Below are 20,533 nucleotides of genomic sequence, written 5' to 3' on the forward strand. Positions count from 1 at the left end.
ATTTTCCCCTACTGTAGCACCTTAAATATTTGAAGGCAGGAGAGTGTCTGGTAAATACTTCCATTAAAAAAACAAAACAAAAAACATTATCTTGTTTTGTAAATTGGTGAACTCTTTGAGGTATAAAGTATTAAACTCTGGAGACTCTGTGATATAGTTGGCTTTTTTTAAAAACAAAAACTCAGCCTCTCCATACCTTTTAAAGACAGGCTCCCTGCCTTCTGGGATGTGACATAGGAGAAGGAGCTGGTGTACCAGATGGAAACGGACATCGTGGGATGAAGAAAATGCTAAATGTTTCTTTGAGTCTGGCGTTTGGAGCTCCTGCCACATGTTGGCACAGCTGATGAAATATAGCCAGAATGACTTGTTGGTCATGATTAGCTCTCATGTCATGGCAGTAATTGACATTATGTTTCTAACAGCTGGATTTTTATAGGATCTCAAATTTACACATGAAATCTTACTTGATTCTAGCGCTGAAGTAAACTGCATTTTTCCAGTTCCAAAAGCAAGCTCGGAAATGAGCATCCCTACCTTGCTGTTTGTGGGGTGTTTAACAATCCAGTGTTACTAAAGTTTGTGCATTAACATTTTAAGGCAATAGTGGAACTGTTGCAATACTGGGCAAAGCGGACTGTTGAGCTGGACTAACTTACTCCTAAATTCTGAACACGCTTTCTTTCTGAAGAGCACAAGAAGCATTGCTTCACCTGGCTACTATAGGGTTGAGAATGAAAGTGAAGGTTTATGTTCACATTTTCATTCTTTGTTCCAGTGAAGCCATTGTTACACCGTTGAGAACTATTTTCTATGAGATAACAGTAGATTGCTACTTATAAATAAAATCTGGTCTCTGGGATAATCCTCACTAGCAGAATGAGAAAAGTTAAATGGTGTTGGTGGAAGGACTGCTGTAATTTTTTTCCCTTCAAAATGAGCCTCCATAGTACTAGTGGTAGACATGAGAGATCAAGAGGCAGATGCAGGTCAAGTCACAGATCATGAAAGGGCAGAGATTCAACTCACTCACATGTTTTTATATTTAATAAAGGTGACTTTTTAAAGGCTTTTAGATACTTTCTGCAATTACTGGGCTGTATTTTCCTTTGCTGCACTGAGTATGATTTCAGAAATAGGTGACTGCGTATAGAGATGCTCACTCCATGTGGTGATTACTAGAGAGTAGCTGTTCAACCTTCTGTTTAGCTGTGACACCGAGTACCTTTCCCAGACTCAAAAGCTTGTCTCTCTCAGCAACAAAGTTGGTCCAATAAAAGATATCACTTCACCCACCTTGTCTATCCAGAATTGAGGCAGTTGAGAACAATCCTTAACTCCCCAAATCCAACAGGTGCCAATGTCCTCTTCAGCAGTGTTCCATTCATTGTCAATTATAGGAATATTACCTGCCTCCCAGAACTTGAAGGATGCAAAGTCGTCTGCCTCTTCGCTTTTGACAAAAGCAATCAGTTTTCTAAGTGCTACTTTAGGAACAATCCTGACCTCTTCTAACATGCAATTTTCTGTTAGTTGCCAAGAAATGCAGTGTTTGATTTAAAAAAAACCAAACTTTCATTTCTTTTTCAGTTGGAAACAGATGATGCATACAAATTATAGGCCTGCATGTAGGGCCCCATCTTCTGGAGTCATGTGACTATATCAGAATCTGAGCTTTTATTTTTTTAGGAAATATCAAATATCTGGCTATCACAGTTGTGAAGAAGAACTTGAATGAATGTAATCAATGCAGTGAGGTCTGCAGACTCAGGCAGGCAGAGTGAAATGATAGCTCTGAGAGGCATAAACTCAATAGGAAGTTTAAATACAAGGTCCCCCGTTCTAGAGTAGGTGTATATGGGGGTGAAGGAGGTGCCCTGTCACCACCCTTCTCTGTGGGTGGGAGAGAATATCTGCTACTACCCCTTCTGTTCCTGAATGGAAGTGGGCCCCTGTGCTTCTGCCCCTAAGAATGGAGGGGGTGACTTGGTCACAGCATAAGGATACAAAGCATGGTGGGTAAAATCCATGATCTATATCTATTTTAAAACAAACAAGTCAAAGCTGCTTTACTTCCCATTTTGTACTAAATTGCTAAAGTGGATGTCTTGTACTTGTAAGTTTCCTAATTAGTGTCATTTTAGATTTTACATGGATTTTTTTCTATGGAGAAATTTCATACTTAAAATGCTCAACTATGCCGAAAAAGACAACTCCAGGGTCTCATTAACATTCTTACTGTGAAAGCAACACAAAATTGATAAGTAAATAGCCTGTGTAACTTTGTAATTAAATCCAACTTCTGACCTATAGAACTTCCACAAATTAAGAAGGCTGAAATGCTTCAACCACCCAACAACTCCTCCTTCAGGGTGTGCAGTAACTGAGATTTGTGCTTCTGAGTCACTTCAGTGCTTTTGAAAATACCAATCCTAGGGGTCTGACGTTACATGCCTGTTTTGAAACTTTTGGGTTGTATATAAAAAAATATTCACTAATTTTGCTAATGTATCAAAAGTCTCTAAACATTGCATTGTTGCTTACATTGTTCATTTTGTTTTGAAATGACAATGATTTTATGCTAGAAAGAAAGCTTTTAATAAAAATGTTAGCCCCTGATGCTACAAACACTTATGGTTCATGTTTAATCTTAAACACACAAGTTGTCCCATTTAAATCAATGGGATTATTCATGTGAGTAAAGTTGTGTCTGCTGGCTGTTTGTAAGATCAGGGCCTTAACTTTCAAGTTTTTGTTTTTTGCCTACAGCAGTTCTGTAATCTTAAATAATATATCTTATCATTAGTGATACTTAATAAAATTATAAATGGTGTATTTTTATTATAAATTTTAGTCTAAAATTCCATAGCACAGATTTTCAAATTAATTTTTACAAAGCCTCAACCTGATTTAAACCAGATTTTAAAAAAATAATCAAGTGACTTTTAAATCATTGGTCCAAGTGGTATAAACGGTTAGAGGCATGGAATGGTATGAAGAGGGAAAAGACTGAGAAAGTTTAGTGAGGAAACACATGACAAGGGCCCCGCCCACCCTGCCCCAGATCAACGGGTTCGATTCAGTGGATCATTGAGACAGAGACTTGTTAGGAAGTTTGGATCTAGTTTGGATTTAGTTGGGAATTGGTCCTGCTTTGAGCAGGGGGTTGGACTAGATGACCTCCTGCGGTCCCTTCCAACCCTGATATTCTATAATTCTATGAGAGGTATACGAAATTATGACTGGTATATAGAAAGTAAATGGCAATGTTACAGTGAAACGGAAAGGCAGATGTTAAATTGATTCCCCCACCCCCACCCATGTATAAATGTTGCAGTATTTTGTCGCAAGATCTCATTGAGGTCAAGAGTTTCTTAGAAGTCAAGAGATTAGAGATTTTACAGATGAGAACATCCACAATAATAGCGAGGATTAAAATCTTTTTTTATAATGGATATAAAGCCTCATGCTTCAGGGCTTAAGTTAACCACTGACTGACGGGGTTAGGTAGAAATTTCCCCTACGGGCATGTTAGTCCTCATGTCCACTATGGCGTTTCTTGTTGCTTTTTGTGAAGTAATCTGGTGCTGGCCTCCATCTGGCAGGTAACAAGACTACTGGGTGCACCACTAGTTGGAAGCATATAATAAGTCCTTTGGCAGTTCCCGCTGGTCAGTGACTCACCAGAGGATAGTAACAGGGTTGATGCAAATGGTACAGAACACTGCAAAAGCTTAACTGCTGTTAAAAAGCAATATTTTTAAAATATGATGCTTTGTTTTAATTTGCTGGAAACTCAACTCATACAATACACTTAACTTCTCCTCTGAAAATGGAATGTTAAATTTTCTCAGGAACTCTTTTTGGGAGAAAAGGATGCTTATATCTAGGAAATGGGAACTTTGGTTGAAAATGTAGCAGGATTTAATGTGTTGTCAAATGTAATATTTGGGTTGCCTTATTAGTCTTTTAAGGGCTTGTCTACATGGCAAGCTTCTGCTCTGCAAGCCAGTGTGTGGGTCTACTGCACACCAGCATGCTGCTCAGTAACTTCCTATGTGGCAGTATTGGTGCTAAATTCCACCCTGGGACTTCCACTGTGCTGCAGCAATGTCCACACCGGATGTTACTGCATAGTAAGCTAATGTGCTGTACTTGCCAGGCACTAACTTGCTGTGTAGACAAGTCCTAAGACTTTTTTCAGTTAATCAGGTCACCACGTTCATGGTTGTTGCTTTTTGTTAAATAAGGTAGATGGTGTGACGTGCTCTTGTAAACCTAAAATTCTGACTTCCCTTCCCCCCCATTTCTGTTTTTAGATCGAGAAAAGGATCACAGTTCATCTCGGCCAAGCAGTCCTCGTCCTCAGAAAACTTCCCCAAATGGTTCCAATAGTAGTGTTGGGAACAGCAGTAGAAACAGTAGCCAGTCAAGTTCAGATGGGAGTTGCAAGACTGCTGGGGAAATGGTATTTGTATATGAGAATGCAAAAGAAGGAGCCCGGAGTGTGAGAACCTCTGAACGAGTTACTCTTATAGTGGACAACACTAGATTTGTTGTAGATCCTTCGATTTTTACTGCACAGCCTAATACAATGTTGGGCAGGTTGGTATCATTATTATTCTGCACAATACAGTACTCTAAACATTTCTTGAATCTATTTGAATTGCTTTTTTATAAACAAATGTTAAACACTAACGTTTTTGTCTGCTAATGTTTTATCTTAAATTTTTTTAATATTTTTTTTTAAAAACATAGTTACTGTGTAAGTTCTACTTTCCTGTATTTCACTTCACATGATTTTGTGACTGAGTTAGTAGCACAATTAGTTGTATCCAAGAGAGAACATCCTTGTGAAATGACTAGTTAAAAAGGTAGTGAGAAATCTGTGAAATGGAAAAAATGGTCACTGCTGGCAAGCCGTCTCTCAGAGAGGAAATGAAGCATTCATCTGTTAATGGAAGCTTTGCTTCGTCTTCTCTTGACGTACATTGCTTCAATGTTTTCTCATTTTTCAGACATACAATCCTGCACTGTAGTCAATTTACAAAGCAACTGGTTTTGAATTGAACCAGTGAGTGTTGGGATTATCTGGACACTTGCCCTTCTTAATTCATTTTTTTGGTGATAGCAAAGCAATGAACCATAGCTAATCTCTGGGATAATAGAGTGAAGGAAAGCCATTCAGGAAGATATGGATTATCTTGTTCTAGTCAGTTGAAAAGTCATAATGGTGCTCAATACCCACAAATTCCTGTTTTCTAAAGTGGCATGCCCTGTTTCTATGAGATTGAATGACACTGCCTTGTAATGCAGATGGTTGGCAGTGATTATTAGCAAAGAGAATCAAAACACTTAAAGAAGTGGTAAATTGTTGAATGAAAGATTATCAGAGGCGTGGCTTTAATATTCAGTGTTGACTTCAATATTTTGTGTATTTTTAATAAATTTAATGGGTCAGAAAAGACCCTTTGGGTCAACCAGCCGGGCGCCAGGCACTTTCCCATTTCCTATGTTTAAGGGTCACTTTTTCCTCTTCATGGGACACTGAGGGGGTCTCTCATGCTGGAGTATCAAATTGTTGTGTTTCTCTGTATGTAGCCTTGTGCGACATGGCTGTGTCTCAGCACAGCACTCATGCGGTCATATTTTTAAATATGTCTGGATGGAGGTTCTTGCCAAGGTGTAGGTGGTAAAAATGATAAACAATCTCATGCTTTGTTTAAATGACCAATGGGAGGATTAAATAGTAACTTTGTTGTTGTCCTTTTGTGATTGTGCCAAAAGAACAAACAAAATGAAACAAAAACAACTGGAATTAAGGCAAAACCAGCCTCTTTAACCTTCTTTATTATGAGGTGGCATAATAGATGAAAGGAAATGTTTTTGACATATGTAGGGAGTGGGTGGGAAACAAAATGCCTGTCAGTGTAAAACACAGCAAATTTGTCTCCTTTGTCATTGACTTAGGGGATAGACATCTAGTGACAAAAATACTAGAGCTCTTGTGTAGTTGAGACGTCATTAGGTTAGTCTCTCCTCTAGGGATTGGTCTAATAAACAAGCTTATTCTATACTTTTGCCAGTTCAAAAGTAGGTTATTAATAAAAATGTTGGTCTAAAAATAACATCTAATGTTGCTCCTTCTCCAGCACCAGTTGGCAGGGCATTGAGCAAGAACCGCTTAACCAGAGTCTGCTTAGAATTGAAAGTTACCATGGTGAAGACTTATTCTTTGCCTAAAGCCTAATAGAACCTATTGGACTCACTTTCATAAATTAAAAATATTAAACTCACTCATTAAACAAGGGCATGGATATGAATGTAAAGGCTGGCCTCCTATATTAATACAAAAATTACTCAGACTAGGCATTTGCCCTTGATATGTACATACATGCAGAAACTTTTTTTGGGGGGGGCAACTGGGTGCATTTTTAAAGTAAAATGTCTAATGGTATAAGATGGATAAAAGCATAACACTTTATGCCTTAAAGCCTGTTTGTGTGTTTAAAAAAAAAAATAAAGCAGCGTTTCAGCTTCGTGTCTGATATAAAGTAATGGGTACAGCTTGATGTTTATGAAAAGTGTAAAAGCAATAGATGGAGTTTTCAAAACTGCTGAAAGTCCATCCTCTTTAAGATTGTGGTCTCCCTTATTAATGAAGATCGGCGGTTTTAACTGGGAAGCACAGCCAGTAAAACTGTACTTCGTAGGAAATGTCCTTCCATAATATGCACATAACTCCTATTAATACATTGAGTAGAGTTTTAAGAGCACTTGGATCACTATTTCCTCATGTTAAACTTACATTTTTAAAATGATAGCTCAGGAGAATTCCACAGTGGAGAATTGTGCCGGTGCTGCTTCACCACAGAATGCTTTCTCGGTTTCATGAGGCTGCTACCAACAGTGTTAATTGCAATGTGTGCAATCCTAGTAACTTTCTCTTTACTGCTGCCAGTACTTGTTGATGTGCTATGTATAGCAGTGGCACAAGCAAAATCCTCTACTGGAAGCACTTTATTGGGGGAAATGGTAGAAACCAGAAGCAGAGGGAGGAGGATGAACCAAGAGATGTGAGCAGAGCCCGGTAGAATGGGGAGTATAATGATAACACACCTGAGATTGGGAATGCTGCGGAGACAGTGCCCTCAACCTTCAGGAAGAACGTGTTCCTCTTCTTACTCTGTAGCAACCACTCTCCGATCCTCCAAGCCTCCTTATGTATTGCAAAATAAACATCAACATGAAACTTTTGAATTTTTTTCAAGATAGAATTTTTTTTTCAGAATTTTGTTTTGCTGGAGGGTTTGAAATTACTTGTTTTCATTCCAGTTTGGAACTAAATCAAACATTGAAATGTCCATGAATGGAAATTCCAAGTTTGGGCCAGCTCTGCTGAACAGTGCACAAATATCTTCTCTTGTATAGGGTCAATAACTTCCGAGCTAGACTGTGAATTCTTTGCCATTACATCTGCAGTTTTAGCATGTTGTGCTTCATCTAAGTTCCTTGTAAATTGGAAGTGAGTTCTAACTGAATTGTCATTCTGTTCAATAGGATGTTTGGATCAGGCAGAGAACATAACTTCACCCGTCCCAATGAAAAGGGAGAATACGAAGTAGCTGAAGGAATTGGCTCAACTGTGTTTCGTGCTATTCTGGTGATCTTTTATTTTCAATAGTACAATTTAGCCAACAGGAGGTGTGGATTTTATAATCCCTGAAACTGGAAAAGCTGAACACTTTCTATATTTAAAAACTACACAGGCACATAATAGAAGTTTGACAGAGATCCTGGTGAGGCAATATTTCTCTGCTTGATGTGACATTTTAAATACAATCTTCTATAAATAAGTGATTATTTTTCCTTTTGAAAGAATACCTTGATATGGAAATGCTCCTTTTATTTTTAAGTGCAGTTGTGCTTCCAGCCAGGTACTCCGGGGGTTTGGCTAAGCCTCAGGAATCAAGGATTATGAAAGATTTCACTTATTTTTAAACAGTTTTTTTGTAAACTTATAATTCAAAAAGCCATTTTGGCTTTATTTTATCAGCTCTTGTTCTTGATTCTTTTGCAGTGGATGAAATAAGTTATTTCAACAGAACATACTGTAGGTGGCAGTTACACTTGCAGAAAAATGCGAAGTGCAGTCTGCAAAGAAAATTAGACTGCCTTAAACATTATCACAATGCAGTCCGGCTGCTGTACTGCTTTGTTGGCTGAGCTAGAGTGGTGGAAGCTGAGTGATGTGTAAATAGTAAGCCATAAAAATAAATGTCATACTTAAATGTTCAGTTTCAAGAATTTGAAATTTAAAATAGAAACTTAATACAGCTAAAACTTTAAAATGACTTTTCACTTGATAGTGGCCCTTCTATTCTGGAAGCTCTAAGTCTGAGGATAAATATATGTTGAACATATTAATCATGTGGTTCAGTCTTTGTTTTTGAAGATTGCAATACAAAGCATTAGGATTTATGAATGTGAAAAAGGTCCTTTAATAGTGAATGAAATGTTTCTATCAGCAGATGGTTTAGTCTAATATTTGTGCTTTTTCTATTTTATAAGGATTACTATAAGACTGGGATAATACGTTGTCCTGACGGAATATCTATTCCTGAACTAAGAGAAGCATGTGACTATCTTTGCATCTCCTTTGAATATAGTACTATCAAATGTAGAGATCTCAGTAAGTATGGAATTTATTACAATAATTGTAGTGTACATATGTTAATTAAAATGTACACATAGTTTACTTAGACTTGATGTTACTGTAAAATATTGTAAGAAAATCAAATGCATAATCTGGAATGTGTAGAATGTTGTGGGGGATCAAACTTTCTCACTCCCTCCTGTGCACCAGATCAGCACAGCCCTTGTAACAGGTGTCTCATTAAAGTCCTTATTTATTCATGTATATCTTTGTGTAGACAAGTTAAGAAATATCAGCAGTTGGATGACAGCAGAGATCTTTTGGGAACAAATTCATAAGGTGCAGTTAATGAACAGATCTCCCCATCATTTGTTACTTAGGGCTGGTCTACACTGGGGGGAGGATCGATCCAAGATACGCAACTTCAGCTACGCGAATAGCATAGCTGAAGTCGAAGTATCTTGGATCGAATTACCTGGGGTCCAGACGGCGCGGGATCGATGGCCGCGGCTCCCCCGTCGACTGCGCTACCGCCGCTCGCTCTGTTGGAGTTCTGGAGTCGACGGTGAGCGCGTTCGCGGATTGATATATCGCGTCTTAATGAGACGCGATATATCGATCCTGGATAAATCGATTGCTACCCGCCGATATGGTGGGTAGTGAAGACGTACCCTTAGAAAGTTGGTCATTCTCTAATTTCAGTGTTTTCACAGTAAAAGTGACAAGCTGTCTTGATGAGAAATGGATGTATAAAATACAATGTTTAGCATCTATGACCGTATTTTCTAGGCTTAGAAGAGCCAATACTTATACAAGTCTTTTGGTCCAAATAGAGTAGGCACAAAATTTTTAATAAATAAAAAGTGCATCCTAGATAGTATTTCAAGTTTTTAAGTAATATACTGGCATACACATTTTTCCATTCATGAGTCTATATTTCTGATACTTGTAATCTCATATTAGTGTAATGTCCCACCTAGAGGGAATTCCTCAGAATTGAGACCTTGGAGTTCCCCCAGACCGGAAGAAGAGCTCTGTGTAGCTTGAAAGCTTGTACCTTTGTTAAGCAAAGCGATTCTTTCCCCCAAGAATCAGGCAAGCACAGACAATACTGAAGGGGGTTTATTCACGGTACTGGGAAGACTGATAAACAGCTTCAAAGGTGTGGGGTTACAGTGACCAATTATATTCCTTTCTTTTATCACTTCATTTGCATTTATCTTGTTCTTACAGAGACAAACATTGTTTCAATGACAGAGAACGCACTTAACATGACAGTGACAGGAACAGAACATACGCATCAAACTGTTTTGATTACATCAATTATTCGTGAATACCTTAAGGCGAAGGGGTGGGGTGGGGGTGAGTGTTTACAATATCCAGAGGGCTGTGAAGGGAGGGTTTGCTCTGTTCTAAGAGCCGAGTTACTGGGCGGACATTTGATCATATAAGTTTATCAGGTGTTTACAGTTGTCAGTGTCCTTGGGCTTCTAAAGCATTCCTGCTTGATCTGCAGTTTCTGTCGTAGCTGTTAGCTAAATTTTAACTCTTGCCTGACACCTTCCACCAACAGAAGTTAGCCAAATAAAAGCTATTACCTTACGTACCTTGTTTCTCTCATATCCTGGGCTGCTACAATACTGCAAACTTTTTTTAGCAAATTCGAGGGGAATTTTACAAATCACTATCATACATGTACCAGAAATACAAGAAAAATGTTATCATTTAATGTAGAAAGACATGGTTGCATAATCTAGTTATCAGGTTACTCTGTTTGACAGGGAAATAGCAAACTGCAAGACAATCCTTCCTATACAAACCTTGACACATTATTTTTGGCTATTTAAATTGAAAGGCAGTTCTGCTTTTGCTCATACTAATAAACTGAAGGAAATCTATCAGACCACTTAACAGTCAAAGGAATTGACTTATGCCTTGTTTTATTTCGTTATGGGCGGATGTGTGCTGCTGTTCAGTTTTAATTCCAGCCTGCATTTCTCTACCACGATTCCCAATGTCAGTACGCTTTTTATGGGTTTGATTTCAGGTGCTCTTATGCATGAATTATCAAATGATGGTGCTCGCAGACAGTTTGAATTTTACCTTGAAGAAATGATTCTTCCACTGATGGTAGCTAGTGCCCAAAGCGGCGAGAGAGAGTGCCACATTGTTGTGCTTACGGATGATGATGTGGTTGATTGGGATGAAGAGTATCCTCCACAGATGGGAGAGGAATATTCACAAAGTAAGTCTGATTTTATACTTTTATTGAATTTAGCTCTACCAAAGTGCTTTGTTGACTCTGCATCAGTATTAAACTCAGGCACTATTAGAGCTTTACAACATCCTCACTGCTACTAGTGCGCAGATTATTTGTATTTGGTATGATGATATGCTGTATCAGTTGAAGTCAAGAAAATGCAGCCATGTTAAATTGCACTCTGTTCAAAGACAGGAATAAAATACTTCCTAAAGGACACAAGCAGTTGAGGGGAAAAATACTTTCAAACAGAGCTAGTTGGAAAGCATTTGAAGAATGATTCCCACTTTTGGCCAATTCTACTTTAAAATGAAGAATTGGTTTACAGAAGATAAATGGATCGAGTGCAGCAGCCAATGTTCTCTTACTTTGTTATGAAAACATTTTTAACAGTTTAGTCCATAAATAAGTTAGAAGCAATTGATAACTAATTCCCTTCTGCTCATGCACAGTATCTTTGTGCAGTTTGAAGTTCCTTTCCAGTCTGAGTACATGGATTCAATGTATTTAAAAAGTTGACTTTTTTGTGCTCCAACAAAATAAAAGGCCCTCAAAAGCTTTCTTTTTTAATCTGACACTATGCAAACCTCTCAAGTAACTTTTGTTAAAACTTTACCAAAAACTCAGTCAAGGTGAATTTTAATCTTGAGAAACTTTTTTCTTCTCTCTCCCTCCCACCCCCCTCAATGTTTGAGGGAATGAAAATAGTTTAGCTGAAAATAATTTCAGACAGTATGTGTAGGCGTGGCAGAATTTGATTTTTGTTTTTTAATTTCAATGGAAAATACTAATGTTTATTTTTAACCATTTTTTGATTTTTATTAATTTAAATTTTCACAGTTGGAATTTATAGTCAGAGAATAGAGGGGTCAGACAATTAATGACAGATGTTGAGATTCAAAAAGTTAAAGCTTTATAACTGTTAAAAACACATGGTCAATGTGTCATGTCAAAATATACAAAATAAGTATACTTAAATCACTAAGTTCTCAAACAGCATTTTTCTTACTTTGCCTGTCTATAAATTTTAATTATTGATGGAAATATTTTTGTCAGTTTGTGTACATGGTGACATTGATGTTTACTGACATTTATCAATAAAAATCTAATACTTCCAAGCCCAAGTATGAGTAATGTCACTGTTCTAGCAGAGCAAAGCAAAGAAGACTGGTCAGACTTCTAGCAATCTTAAGGAGGCAGTAACTCTCTCAATTAAAAAAAAAAAAAAAAAAAAAAAAAAGTAAAAAAAAGTAATTAGTTCTGTCCAGGGCTTTGGAGCTGTGCTCCGGCTCTGCTCCAGCTCCACTGCTCTAGCTCCGGTCTCCACTCCAAAGCCATTTATTACACACACTCATGTTTTCTCTGGGAATCCTACACAGCTTGTGAAGTGGTCTTTTTTGTGTGTAAATCTCTGCAATTCCTATTTTCCGAGAAATAACATAGCTTGAAAACAGGAAAGGATTGTGGACTACTAACCTAAATTACTGAGAAGTTTCCTCTGTATTTAGCAGGCTCCACTTGTCAATGGAGTGTCTGCCCTTTTAGGAAACTTTTTTTCTCTAAAAGAAATAACGAAAGCTTAACTCTAATCCACTTGCTAAGTAGATTGGCAAGCATTTTAACATGTGTGCAGGGCAATCTGTCTATATGCGGAACACATCTTAGAACTTTACCTTTCTTGGGATTCATTGTAGTTTAATTTACACTACAGACTCTGCCATGTCTCCATTCTGAGCGCCTTCAAGAAAACATCAGTCTATAAAAACATGAATGAAATCAGTGGGAGAAACCATCCAGACCATCAGTTGACAATACCCTTTAACTGTGTTTGAAAATATGCCTTTATTTTTCTCATATTTCAGTCTTAGTTGACTTATAACATCCTAGGAACTTTTTCAATAGTTTCAACTGGACTTACAGATTGAAATAGGATGATGGAATATGAGCTCATGATTCACCCATATGCTTGAATTCTAGGTAACTTTACATTGTGGTGTTTATCAACCCCCTCTGGCCTCATTTGTAAACACCACTTAGACCATCTTCATTGTACAACTAGAGGCTAAAAACTTCCAGTACAACTTTTTATTAATCTCTGAAATGCAATTTCCCCAGTTATTTACAGCACAAAGTTGTATAGATTCTTCAAGTATATTGAAAACAGAGATGTGGCCAAATCGGTTCTGAAGGAAAGGGGGCTCAAGAAGATTCGATTGGGTATTGAAGGTAAGAGTAATTTTCATTGCTTCCAAGCTAATCCTTTGGCAAAGAGCATTTCTGTGCTTCTGCCCCTCTGTACAGCCACTGTCCCTACCTTGCTATATGAGCTATTGTAAGTCAGTGGTATTAGCCTATTAGTCTGTTTTATGGTGGAAACTAATTTGTTCACCTTGTTGGCTTATCTTGTATCCAAATTCTAACATACCTTCCCACTGCAGAACTTTCTTTGACTTATCAATGAGTGGATGGTTCTGCTGCATCCTGTGACCTTAATTCTGGATTTCCTAACTTTCAAGTGTTTTCTTTGCAATCTAAATAATCTCATAATGGAGATTTTTAATGTAAAATTATATATAAAAATATTTCTCATGACCTGCTCACATAGACAAACTGACCCCTCTCATAGTCTTCTATAGAAAGCTGCCATGACTGGACTGTGGGGGAAGAGAGAGGAAGGAAGGAATTGGGTCACTCTGAACTTTAGGGAGCTTTAAGGATCTTGTCCTCTGCTGGTAGAAAAATAGGAAAAGCTTTTTAAGCTTACTGAACACTGGTTTTCCATAAATAAGAATTTTGTAACTCAAAAAAGCAGTAAGCCAGATTTTATGGAAATTGTCAAGATAAATTTCCCCCCAAAAGTAGTTTGAACAGTGTTGGCCAGCCGTATTCATGACAACCTTCTTCTAGCCTAGAAGGGCTGGACTCTGTTCCCTTTATACCCCATTAGCACAACTTGGGCCGGGAAAAGGACAGCTGAAGTGTTTAGTGTCCCTAAATTTTTAGAGCATGAGTGCAGGAACAAGAACGGAGTTAGGCTTGAACTCCGGCTCCCAGAAACCCAGTAGTTGTGATTTAAGGAAAGTGAACATGGTTATGATCTTAAATAAATAGTCCCACAAATGCAGTGTTTGGGACTATCTGTCTGGGTCCCCACAGAAATAAAACTGGAGACAACTTTCCATACTTAGTAATGAGAAATAAAATACCACTTGGCTGCATCTTTCTCCTCCTACCCCCAAAACAAATATGGAAACCAGTTTTGCTTTGCTGCAGAAGTTATAGTAATGTACTATTGTCACTAGTCAGTGTTTGAAATGAGGGGGAAAATGCTTGGGACCCAGCCTGGAGAACTCATGCCAGCATATTATTGTTTCACCACTCTGGGGGTTCACATCTCAAACCTCATCCCTTGCTCTCCGGGCCAACAGTGCTGTGAGGGAGCATACCAGCATTCTGTCTGGAGGGGAGAGTTACTAGCATTACTTTTGCAGGCACTCTCTTCACTAGGTCTAGAAAGACTTGCTTTAGTAGTAAATGGCCTTAGCATTTTTTCCCCTTGGATTTTGGCTAATTTGTGTTTGGTTTGTAAACTGGGGAATGCCTGGTGTTAAAAGACAAAAAAACATGGTGGTGTCGGCATCATTCTGTATGCTAATCTGGAAATGGACTTGCTTATCTTCATTGTATCTCAACCTTCTGGTTGGCTGGTTGTGTACATGCTCTGAAGCTGAGCTGGTGAAGGAGAACTTTGAGCTAAGTAGTACTGGAAACTTTAATTGTCATTTTGTTCTAATATTTTTAGGTTACCCCACATACAAAGAAAAAGTGAAGAAACGGCCAGGTGGGAGGCCAGAGGTGATTTACAACTATGTCCAAAGACCATTCATTCGGATGTCTTGGGAAAAAGAAGAAGGAAAGAGTCGGCATGTTGACTTTCAGTGTGTAAAAAGTAAATCTATTACAAACCTAGCAGCAGCTGCAGCAGATATCCCCCAGGACCAGCTAGTGGTAATGCACCCCACACCACAAGTGGATGAGCTGGATATTCTACCTATTCATCCTCCACCCAGCAACAATGATGTGGACCCGGAGGGACTAAACCCAGCACTCTGATTCAGATTCTTATTCAAACAAAAGCATGCTACTTTAAAAAGTGACTCTCTCTCATACTGCACTGCAATTCCAGCTTTTCTTCATTGTGTAACACAGTGTTTAGGATATTGCGGAATGGGCTTTCTTAGAGACCAAAGGAGTATCTAATCGTGGTTTTTAAAGAGTACAACTAAAACATCCTGAGGTTCCAGTTATGTACATGTATTTGTTTGAGTAGGTTTGCGATATTGGTTATTTGTATGCTGGACTGTCCTTCTCACTCTAGGCCCATCAAAAACAATGGGATCTGCTGGCTACTGTACATTCAATATTGTTACATGGAAGGCAAAATGCAGAATCAGAATTGATGATAGCACTTTATGAATGGCTGCTTGATAAATGGATTCTCAAAGCCATGTTTTATAAATGTGTTGCACAATGCTAACTTTAACAAAGTGCTTCTATCAAAGTCTTTCTACTCATTTAAATGTAAATAGTTTCCTCTGAATAGATGGACTCTTAAATGTATTGTATATGATGGAGCACAAAATGATTACCACTGGGGTTTTTGGATTGAGGACATTATTCAATTACCCATTTAACATCCTGCCCAACTCAAATTTCTCCAGTGAATTTTTTCACTTGTTTGTAATGTGAGCCATGTTCAAGGATTGTGAACAATTGATAGGGGGATTTCTCTTAAATTTTGCCTTACCTGAATTTGTTGATGGAAATATTTATTTAGTAAAAGTTTGTAATAAGTGTCATGGAATAGAAAAATGCAGATGGTTCACTCTTCATTTATTAAATGATTGTAAATTCAAGTTTTTCATTCAAATAAAATTTCCATTATTTTAATCAGTTTGACACGAGTTATCCCTTACCAAAGATGATATATATACTAGGTATAAATTCCAATGACTATCTGTGCACTTACTCCTTCTCCTCCTCTAGTCTTAGAGGAGGAATATAATGTGTTAATGATGGAAGGCATGGTGTCAGTCTTCAATTTTTCCCTTCCTTATCAGCCATCAATTACCAGTTAGGAATCCCAGCACTGGGGAATCTATCTTCTGAATCAAAATATTAAAAATTGTTCACATCTTGACGCCAACTAGATAAGAGGTTGTATTGCTGGGGGGTTACTAGAGAAGCTGTTTCGACTACAGGACATACTTACAAGAGGCAAAAATGTCATAAACAATCTGTTTCTTCCCCCAAAATAAAAACCTGATGACATTCCTCCATTAGGAAGTCATCGGTTGTGGAAGTAAGGCAATATGGTTAAACTATAATTCTCTCCATTTATCAAACGGATGCACTTCCAAAGATAGTTCATGATAATTTTTAAGTTACTGGAATTATAGAAGAACTAACTCTATAAAAAAGCAAACATGTTAGAAATGGGTTTAACTGTAAAGTGTGTGTATATGAAATTGGCTGAAAGCAGTGAGCTGAGAATGAAGCCTTGGGACTGAATGTTTCCCTTTTTTTCCATTTTGAAAGTAACAAGGCACAATCTATGGCTTCTACCATACTTCTTATGCGGGGTCTTATCAGAAATTTTTTATTATAAAAAAGTAAATGCTGCATTTTAGAACAAGGGAAACATATTTATTTTAAAAATATTTAACTGTCTAATACATTACACTTTAACAATATTTATAGTAAAGGATTCTGACAAGAAAGAATAAACAGTTTTATGATACAATTAGTATAAGAAATATCCACATGGGGGACCTTTTTGTAGTGTAAAAACACATCATACATCTGAAATGACCGTTTGCATATAAAAGCTACCAATGATAACAGTGCTGAGTTGCACAGTGATTAAAAAAAATTCAAAAAGAACAGAATCCCAAAATATACAATTAATGCAAGCTATCCACAGCTAACCAAATCCATAATGCAAGAACACTGTAGCATGTATTATCTCCACTTTGTCTGAAATGACACATGGTAGGATGAGTTGTGTGTTCTGATATGGCTTTTATGAAATTCATACATAAAAGCTATTCTCATAATCCAAGCTTCACAGACTGTAGAACTCCACCAATAATGCACTTTGATATTCAGATGCTGAATTAATATGTAGCATTTACAAGGGCCACGGTAAGTCGCTAAAATCCACAGGGCCTCCGAGGCCTGCGTCTGCTTCCAAAAGGCTCATTATAACTGCCATTGCAGCTTCGTCGTTGCTGGGGCTGCTTGATCCTTGGTCGTTGTCTATCATATCTATGCCTATGTGAGAGTTCTCCCCTGTGAAAGTATTAAAAGAAAACTGCAGCAAGCATTTAAAATATGATTTTATATATTGTATAAAGTGATTGCTCAGAAAAATGTCAATCATTAACTGTGTTGGAAGTGAGCATGCTAAACTGCATTCTGATAGGTGGCGGGGGGGATGTTTGATGGCAAATGCACTCCTCAGCGTACAGTACAGAGCTGGGATCTCACCCCGATGACAGAAAAATTACCTACAGGATTTATGCTAACCGTGGGGCTGAATGGGGAGTTAGTGGAGGACAAGGGCTGTGGGAGGTGTGTGAAAGGGGTAGAATGTCAGGGTGAGCAGTTTCAAGTAACCAATGTGCCAGCCTGGTGGGGGGCCTTGGCCACTTCCAACTCATTCTATTTAAAAAAAAAAAAAAAATCCAATTTCATTTTTTCAGTAGAATGAGTTGAAAATGGCCATTGGGCTGTTGAAAAGAAGCCGAACTTTTGAGGGATAGGAAGTGAGGGGCTCAAATAGTCCAAGGAAAATGTTTAAGTGTTTGAAAACCATATAGGGTAGATGTTTATAAAACACTATTTTCTTATCATTTTGCTAGGAATTTTCCTTCATATGGGAAAGATTCATTGTATAAACTACCATTTTATGTATTTTAATTGTTTTGTGAATGAGCAAAAGATCATGCCAGGGTGTGCATAGAGCTGAGATATGTCAGACATCATGTAAACAATGGGGTTTGCTGCTATAACCAATTAAGCTGTAACGTATTTATCAGCAAAGAGCTTTAAAGGCATTTATTACTAATTTATTTTTGAAGACTATTACTTCTTCTTTGTCCTAAAATGTTCTTAAGCCTAATTTTATTCTAGATAAAGTTTTGTGTAAAGATGATGCTTTGAGATGGCTAGAGTTACATTTGTCATACCTCTCTGAACTATAGACTTAATTGTATGACTGTGCTTACCAAGAATGGAGGAGTTGTCGGAATATGGATAGCCAGAATTATCCTGGATCTGCCCAGATAGTAAACCAGCAGAGGGAATGTCTGGAGTTCCACCATTCAAAATCTAGAAACAAATGAAAAATGTAAATTTCTAGTGTCCTGTGGTACTCATGCTGCTCTCAGCCTTAACCTATGTAGCACATCTGAAAAAGGAGGGCCTACAGCAAGTCTTAGGATCTGAACATATGAACTTAAACTGCGTTCCAGTGAGACTTCACAGCAGGATACTTTAATATTAAATGTGGTGAAGATTGGGGGAGAGATGCGAGACAATCTACCTGCAAACCAACTTTGTTAGAAGTTAAACACCACCTACAACATGAAATTATCTTAAAATGCTTCATGCTTACTATTGTATCAATTTTAAGCCTCAGTGAGGAATGGGCAAAGTTTATTTGCCCAGTGAAAGTGAGACGTGTCAAAGCAATGTCGAACACTGGAAAGTAAAGGAACTGCTGTAAAAGGTACTGTAACCAATGATCTTTAGATGGCAGCGCTTTCTTCAGAAACACCTGCTTTTTATAAACAACATTGCTTAATTTTTTAATTTTTTTTGCAGCACTGGGTTCTTGCTATGGAATTTCTAAGTTCCACCATTTGTAAATTTCAAATAGAGCCATTTATAAAATGCATTTGAACCCCCCCCCCCCCCCACTGCAAGGCCAACACTGTTAGAGGTTGTAATGATTTTGTCTAACTCCTGATGCCTAGAAGGTGAGTATTTATTTGTAATCTGGGTAGTGCCTAGGTGCTGTGCAAACACACAGGCTACAGCCCCAGCCCTGAAAAGCATACAATCTCTAGTGTAATCCTCTTGATACAGAGTGCCATGGGCTTGCTCAGCTTGTTCTGGCTAGTAACATTCCATTGGTGAGTATCTGCATTACAAAGACCCTACCGGATGCCCTGAATAGAGATGGAGGGTTGTTGGTTTTTTTGCCCCATGCCCTAATATAATGGGCAATAAGGAAGCAAAAAACAAACAAACAAAAAATTATGATTCTAGTTGAAACTACTCAGTTGTGCTTAAATTAGAGGTCATTTAGTTCTGAGCTTGCTCTAAGGAATATATCCACAAGAACAATACTTAGGCAAAATATAGCCTGATGCTCCACTGCCCTGCAACTTGTCTAGTTATTTCCATCTGTAAGTGAGTGCAAAGAGGATGGAAATAACTAAACTGAATTGGTAGCATTTTTACTCCCATTTTGCTTCCTTGCTCTGTGTGTAGTGATTTATACTAGTGCAGAGAGTCGGGCCCTTTGACTAAGGGTTTCTTGAGATGGGAAAGATTTAGGTGTTACCATGGTATAGTTACACTGGTATAACCCCTTCCCCGAATCTGGACACTTGGTCTGGTGACATAAGCTAAACAAAACAAAAAAGCACCGTTCTCTGAGATTGTCCCCCCACGTGGGGATTTTACTGGTGTAACTGCAGCTGTTTAAATTCACAACTCAGGTAATATCAAAACCCATCCCCATGTAGCTAAGACTTCAGTTTTTTAGCCTTATATTAACATCTAGTTTCTCCATAAGTAAATCTCTTTAATGGTATTTTCAGTGGTGATCTCTTCTGTTTCTTCCACGATACGCCAGCTGAGACTGCTTCTAAAGCAGCCCTACTCCTTCCTTCATTGAATGGAACCTCTGCTCTCTTTCTAGAACCAAAATGTAGTGTTTCCCTCCAGGGGACCACTGGCACCAGGCCTTGAATTTCTGGCCAAAGCTGCACGTATAGTTGGTGGTTTCTTTATACCAGTGTAGGTTACGATAAGAGACTACTCCATTGGGAAGCGCTCTGCAAGCTGAAAGGATTTTTGTACAATACAGACTACACTAGCAGCAGGTATAACACCGCAATTACTACACGTGATCATGGCTCATGGGGCAAGAGAAACAGCATCTAGTTACAATCACTGTTAAGTTTTGTTATGTAATATAGGTAGAGGTTGTAGTAACATTTTACTTTAGTTTGGAGAGGGGTGAGTTCTCCTCCCAAGGTACTGTTGGGTTTTTTATGCTTTTTGTATTTTCTCCTAGGGAATTTGAATTCTATGATACGCTCTATCTGTGAATGTGCCTCAAGCTACGTATATACTACAGTTTATGGCGGTATAAATTATGTTGCTCAGGGGCGTGAATAAGCCACCCCTCCAAGCAATGTAAGTTACTCTGACCTAAGTGCCGGTGTGGACAATGCTGTGTCAGCAGGAGAAGCTCTCCTGCTGACATAGCTACCGCTGTTCACAAAGGCTCCTGTTGGCTTAGATCATCTGCACTAGTAGCA

At 38.1% G+C, this 20,533-nt stretch overlaps 2 protein-coding genes across 4 annotated transcripts in view; one reads left to right on the plus strand and one right to left on the minus strand.

The window, feature by feature from the left end:
- Positions 1-15,866, plus strand: part of BTBD10 (BTB domain containing 10) — a 50,061-nt gene extending 34,195 nt beyond the window's left edge. For all 3 annotated transcript variants that reach the window (XM_065403150.1, XM_065403149.1, XM_065403148.1), the window contains 6 exons: positions 4,320-4,605; positions 7,561-7,663; positions 8,572-8,692; positions 10,704-10,901; positions 13,032-13,142; positions 14,719-15,866. In XM_065403150.1, the coding sequence (XP_065259222.1) occupies positions 4,320-4,605; positions 7,561-7,663; positions 8,572-8,692; positions 10,704-10,901; positions 13,032-13,142; positions 14,719-15,029 (1,130 nt within the window). In that variant the 3' untranslated portion in view covers positions 15,030-15,866. The remainder of the gene's footprint in view (positions 1-4,319; positions 4,606-7,560; positions 7,664-8,571; positions 8,693-10,703; positions 10,902-13,031; positions 13,143-14,718) is intronic.
- A 746-nt stretch (positions 15,867-16,612) lies between these two features.
- Positions 16,613-20,533, minus strand: part of BMAL1 (basic helix-loop-helix ARNT like 1) — a 112,913-nt gene continuing 108,992 nt past the window's right edge. Inside the window, exons 17-18 of the mRNA XM_065404534.1 lie at positions 18,206-18,308; positions 16,613-17,267 (exon numbers count right to left, since the gene is read on the minus strand). Coding sequence (XP_065260606.1) covers positions 17,107-17,267; positions 18,206-18,308 — 264 coding nt within the window. The 3' untranslated portion in view covers positions 16,613-17,106. The remainder of the gene's footprint in view (positions 17,268-18,205; positions 18,309-20,533) is intronic.

Source organism: Emys orbicularis, chromosome 4 (genome assembly GCF_028017835.1).
Source record: "Emys orbicularis isolate rEmyOrb1 chromosome 4, rEmyOrb1.hap1, whole genome shotgun sequence".
NCBI lineage: Eukaryota > Metazoa > Chordata > Testudines > Emydidae > Emys > Emys orbicularis.